Source organism: Pteropus vampyrus, unplaced genomic scaffold (assembly GCF_000151845.1).
Source record: "Pteropus vampyrus isolate Shadow unplaced genomic scaffold, Pvam_2.0 Scaffold90, whole genome shotgun sequence".
In the NCBI taxonomy this organism is placed as follows: Eukaryota; Metazoa; Chordata; class Mammalia; order Chiroptera; family Pteropodidae; genus Pteropus; species Pteropus vampyrus.
This window is the reverse complement of record NW_011888871.1, coordinates 477,773-483,279: the sequence shown is the minus strand read 5'-3', so window position 1 is coordinate 483,279 and position 5,507 is coordinate 477,773. Positions and strand designations below refer to the sequence as shown.

At 60.6% G+C, this 5,507-nt stretch overlaps 1 protein-coding gene across 1 annotated transcript in view; it reads left to right on the top strand.

Annotated features, from left to right (window-relative positions):
- Window positions 1–5,507, top strand: part of IQCE (IQ motif containing E) — a 31,587-nt gene that overhangs the window by 11,128 nt on the left and 14,952 nt on the right. Inside the window, exons 6-8 of the mRNA XM_023532754.1 lie at window positions 3,152–3,222; window positions 4,202–4,274; window positions 4,531–4,917. Coding sequence (XP_023388522.1) covers window positions 3,152–3,222; window positions 4,202–4,274; window positions 4,531–4,917 — 531 coding nt within the window. The remainder of the gene's footprint in view (window positions 1–3,151; window positions 3,223–4,201; window positions 4,275–4,530; window positions 4,918–5,507) is intronic.

The window sequence follows — 5,507 nt, the reverse complement described above, 5'->3', positions numbered from 1 at the left end:
CCCGGCAGCAGCGCCGTCCACAGCGTCCGTCTGTAGCGCTCCTCGTGGGGCATGGCGTCCCGAGCTGCGTGGGTGGGCCCGCACCTGGCGGGCACTCGCCCTGCCCCGCACCCAGTGCAGCCGTGCCCTTCGGAGCTCCTCGCCGTGCCGCCCGGGCCCCGCCCACCGCCACACCACGCGCCCTGGCAAACTGGGCGGCCTGGAGCGTCCCCCCCAGCTCGGTGTCCCCGGCTGTGCGTGTGCGTGCGGCTGCTTCCGGGTGCATTTGGCCCTTCTTCCTCCAGTCGCTACGCATGCAGAAGAGCGAGGTGGATCTGATGAGGACGAAGCTTCGGCGCCTGGAAGAGGAAAAGAGCAGGAAGGACCGGCAGATAGAGCAGCTTTTGGATCCGTCCCGAGTAAGTCCCGGCCCGGCCCGGTGGCCCACCGCGCCGCCCGGCGGGGGCGGAGGGGGCCGTGCTGCCTGCTGTCACTTCTCACTCCGCTTCCCACAGGGCCCGGGTTCTGCTCGGACTCCGGCAGAGGACAGGCCTGAGACTGGCTGGGTGAGTACCGTCTCCAGCAGCACAGACACCTGGGCAGTGAACTTACTTTCAGAGCAGCCCACGGTGAGCGGGGCCCTCCCCCCGAGGCGTAGCAGACGCAGAGGAGGGCCTGGGGCGCTCTGAACCCAGTCCCCACGGAGCGGTGCGGGTGACAGGAGATGCTGCAGGGCCGTGAGGGGGTGTGGGGCCCAGCAGGCTTTCCACGGGCCGGAAGTCTGCCGTAGGAAAGTGGGCACAGTGGGGGACCACCCCATCCTACCCAGAGAAACACATCGCGCTTAACCAGCGACACTGATTTGAAACAGAAGCAAAGCAGGAATGGGACGAAGACCTTAAAACACATACAGACACCGTTTCTGTGTTGCTTAGTAACGCGTAACAGATCGAATGCAACAAACGATGGAAAATGGGACCGCAGTGTGATCGATGCTGTGGCAATAAACTGGCAGTTGGAGAAAAACATTTCACGGCAAACCTCATACGAGTCGAGGAAGTACGTGTCTGTTTCATGTGAAGTGCTAAAAACCGGAAAGGATGAGATTATGAGATTATCGCACACAAAGAATAAAGTAACAGTGATGTTGTGGTGAGTGGGTTTGATGACATAAGATTTATCATAAAGACCCATTAGACCATGACAGAAACGATCGGTGTAACGGGGCGTCATCGATGGCACAGCAGACTTCCGTCCAGGGCACACAGACGCTACTGACCTAGACAGAAGCAAGGCTGTCTGCTCCACTGACTGGAGCAGCTCTGCGTGAAGACCGCAGCACGTAGACGCGTAAGGGCTTGAGAAGGAGTCAGCGCTTACACAGAAGATAGTTTTACGTAGCAGTGGCCCAGCGCACAGTTTGCACACGTACACAACCTCACGTGGCCTGTGCTGCCCGGGACTTGCATCCCCATCTTTGAAATCGGGAAACCGAGGTTAAGGGAGTCGCCTCGCCCAAGCTGGGTTAGCAGTGAGTGGCCGTGAGCCCCGAAGGCCAGGCTGGTGTCCACTCGGTCCCCACTGCTGAGCAGCAGTCAATGCTGGTGTGAAGGCCTTGTCCTCAGCTACTGGGACGGGAGACTCTCGGCTTCAAGGAGCAAAACAGCCAGGCCGCCAAGCCAGTGTGGGGGGCTGGGGCAGCACAGGCACGTAGAACCAGACATGACGTGTTAGGCGCTGTGTCATGTGGCCGCAGCGGTCCGTGAAGTCACCCCTTGTCTAACACCACTTCTTAGGAAAATCCAGGAAAAAAAGCCTTTGGCACAAGGTTATTTATAGCTGCCCCATTTGGGAGGAAAATCGAGGAGAAGCCATTCAGATTGGAATGCCGCTGCATCAAAACATCTTCAGAAAAGAATAAAGAATATAAAACAACAGAGCCGTCTGCGTGACTTGGGTGAGGGCGTAGAGTCCTGAAAATGACGGGGATTTGCAGAGAGGAAGGGCTCCTTGCATGTTTGTTGTTCTGCTTTTTTTTTGTTATTAAAGTTGATTCAGAGTGGGAATTCTAGATCGCAGGGTACGTGCGTTCTGCCAGGCCACCCTTCACAGTGGCCGTGTCCGCGGTTGGACACTTCCACTTGGCATCCATGCTCAGGAGACGTTTGCGTGTGTGCACCGCGGGGCTGGCCAAGGATTATTCGCAGTCGCAGAAGTGGGTTCGGCTTCCAGACTTGTCACTGGGAAAGGGGGCACTCTGCCGTGCGCGTCACGTGGTGCGAGAATACAGAGATGCAGGGACGGCTCCCCAAGACCGTTCGCTGAGCTGCAGGGGCCACGTGTGCCTGGGCGCCGTGGACATACACGACGGGATGCCGGAACTGCAGGGGTGCGCACACAGCCGAGCACGCGTACACTGCAGTCTCGGGAATGCACTTCGAGTTGGTGACAATATTTGGTTGAGAGCGATATGTCAAAGGGTACTGTCGCATCCATAATATTTAATTTTTTAAACAAAATGTGTTCGTGCATCGCTAAGGTAATTTAAACTTACCTTAAAATCCAGTTAGAAAGTAGTTGGGCCATTCCAAAGAAGGGGAGACGTCTGCTCAGGGACGTGCTGCTGTCGTCTCCCCAGTGATGGACTGACAGGGAAGGAGGCAGGCGGTAAGCGGCACTCGGGGAGGGCGGGGCCCTGGGGACCCCGCAGGCCTCTGTCCCGCTGTGCCCTGCCTCTTTCTGCCCTGCTCACCCCCAGGGAGTGTGTGGGCCGAGTTGTCATGGGGGGAGTCAGGGCTGATGACTTTGCATCTAGTGACTGGTGTCTTCCTGGAAGACAACTGGGGAGGCACCTGGCGGTCCCCTAAGCGTGGCCCATGGCCCAGGGGAGGGCTCTGTGCCTGGCGGGCGTCTGCCTAGGGACCCCCACCCGCCTGGGCCCGCTCACTTGCCTCCCTGCACTGAGTGAGCGGGTCGGCGGCCCCGTCTTCACTGTGCTGTGGTCTGGAAGAGAAGCCAGCGATGAAGCGAGGACAGTGAGGTCCTGTGACGGGGGGCCGTGCGGGCAGGGGCCACCCGGACCTGCCTGGGCACAGGACGGGCTGAGTCCGCAGAGGGAGGGGACCACGGACGTGGAAACGGCCAGCGTGACGTGCTGCTGTTTCGTTGGCAGGTCGTTAGTGGCCTGAAGCAGAGGATCCTGAAGCTGGAGCAGCAGTGCAAGGACAAGGACAACACTATCCAGTACGGAGAGGTCGGCAGGCTGGCCCGGGCTCCCCGCGGGCTCCCGGCTCCCACCCCCGCTGCTGGAGCTGGCCGCTCGCCGCTCCCGCCTCCTTTCGGTGGCTTGTGTGCTCTGTCCTCAGACGGCAACTTCAGTTCCCACCCGCCGTGCCCTGTTCCACGCCCCTGCTCCCAACTTCATCTTTCCACCAGAGAGCCAAGTAGACGTTGGCCGCCTCTTCCAAGTGTCACGAAGGAGCAGCCTTTTCCTCGCATCTCTTCCCGTGCCTGTCGCATTTAAGAAACGCCTTCTGTCCTTAGTCTCCCGTGGACCAGTCTTCATCTCCAACGCGACACAGGAAACCCCGATGCTTAGGCCCGTCCCCCAGCTGCCCCTCACTGGGCCCCGTCCTGGCTCTGCCCTCGGGGCGGCCGCTCGTCCTTCCCGCTGTCTGGTGCGAGGGCAGAGTCCTCCAGCGGTGTTCACGCTGCTCTGAGGAGCTGCGAGGTCCCACCTGTTGCCCCGCGCCGCCTCTTCACGCAGCGCTCTCCCCCTTCTTCGTTTCCTGCTAAAATGGTCACCTGAAAAAACGTTGCTTGCTGATTTTTTCCGAGTTTCGGAATCCTGATCCGTGTGGCTTTCCTTTCCTCTGTTAGAGCCTTTGTCCAGAGGCGGAGAGCAAGGAGAGTCACTCTGACCGCTGGGGGCAAGTGGCTGTCCTTCACACGGACAGCCCCCCGCTACCCCGGAGGCCTGTCTTCACAGTCGCTCCAGTTTTAGACAGCCTCTTACTTAGTAAAGAGCATCATTAGGGAGTTTGTCACTCACCTTGGGAAGTGGCTGGTCAGTCTGGAAGGGAGTCTGTGCGAGGCCACCAGCCAGCCGAGGGCCAGCTCAGCCTTTCCCTCCCAGCCCGGCTCTGATGTCCTGGGGACACGTCCTCTTCTCTGCCCGGGGAATGCTGGCACTGCCGTGTTAACTCTGAACTTGGCTTTCTAGCAAACTGCAGACCGACATAAAGACCACGAACTTGGAGGAGATGAAGATTGCCATGGAGACCTACTACGAGGAGGTGGGTGCCCTTCTGCCCAGAGCGGGTGCAGGGCGGGAGTAGGCACACGGGCCCAGCTGCTGGCCTGGGTGATGGCCAGTGGCCCTGTGGGGACCCCGCTCTCCTGCCCCAGCTTGAGTGAGCGTCACGCACCTAGCCCTCACCTGCCGCGGGACAGAGGTCAGGCGTGTGCGGCAGCCTCTTTAGAGGAAGGTGGGCCGTGCTGGCTCGCGTCCTGATGTGCATGTCCTGATGCGTTCTAACTTGCCGTTTGCAGATCCATCGCCTGCAGACCCTCCTGGCGAGTTCCGAAACCACGGGAAGGAAGTACGATGATCTGTCGGGAGCCGGGGCTCCTATGCGGGCCTCGTGTTCCACACCAAGCAGCATGGCCGCTGCGGGGCCACGCCCGCCCTTGCGCCAGTGGGCAGATTGCCACGTTTCCACGGGGGTGGCCCCCGGGTGCCCTGACAACCGCCCCGTGCTGACCGCCGACGGTCACTGTCCACACTGCCTAGCGGCACTGGTTCCCCCAGCGGATCTTCCTGTCGGGGAGAGTTCAGCACCAAGTGCAAGTTCGTGTTGCCGCATGAGTTTATCAGGAGGGGCAGCAGGGTGGCCGTCCTCTCAGCGTCCCTCACCCCTTCTCCAGCCCACACCGTGCTGACAGCAGATGTGGGGAGCCGCAGTCCCTGATGGGGTTTGTGTGTCGCGGCCTCTGTGGTCAGTCCTGAACATTCGCAGGGCGTTTACACGGCCGGCCCGGCCTTCGCTTTTTTCCTAACCGCCCGTAGTTGAAAACAGGTTGGCAAACTTTCCTGTAAAGGGCCGGATGGCACTTGTGGCCGGTCCCTGCCGTTTGCAGCGGAGCGTCCCGTAGTCTGCACGTGCGCTGAGCTGTCGGGAGTGAACGTGCCCCCGGGGGTGCGGAGGGCGGCTCTGGTCGTGAACTGCAGTGCATAACCTGGTGCTAGGTGTGTTTCTGCTCAGAGACACCTCGACGTGCACTGTCGACACCTTAACACTGAACTCGGCCCAGACGGGTCTCCTGCCGCCCTCCACTGGGCCCACGGGCCGCACTCGGCTCTGCACCAAGGGGACGATTTAAGCAGTGAACGCACCGACGGAGCACAGCACTGTGAAAAGCACATGCTGAGTGGACCGCGGAGAACTGAGAGGCAGGGCGGTGCCTCGTTCAGCCTGAGCTGGGCACGTGCCCGCCGGCGACTCTGGTTTTTCGCCTCCCTGCCCACG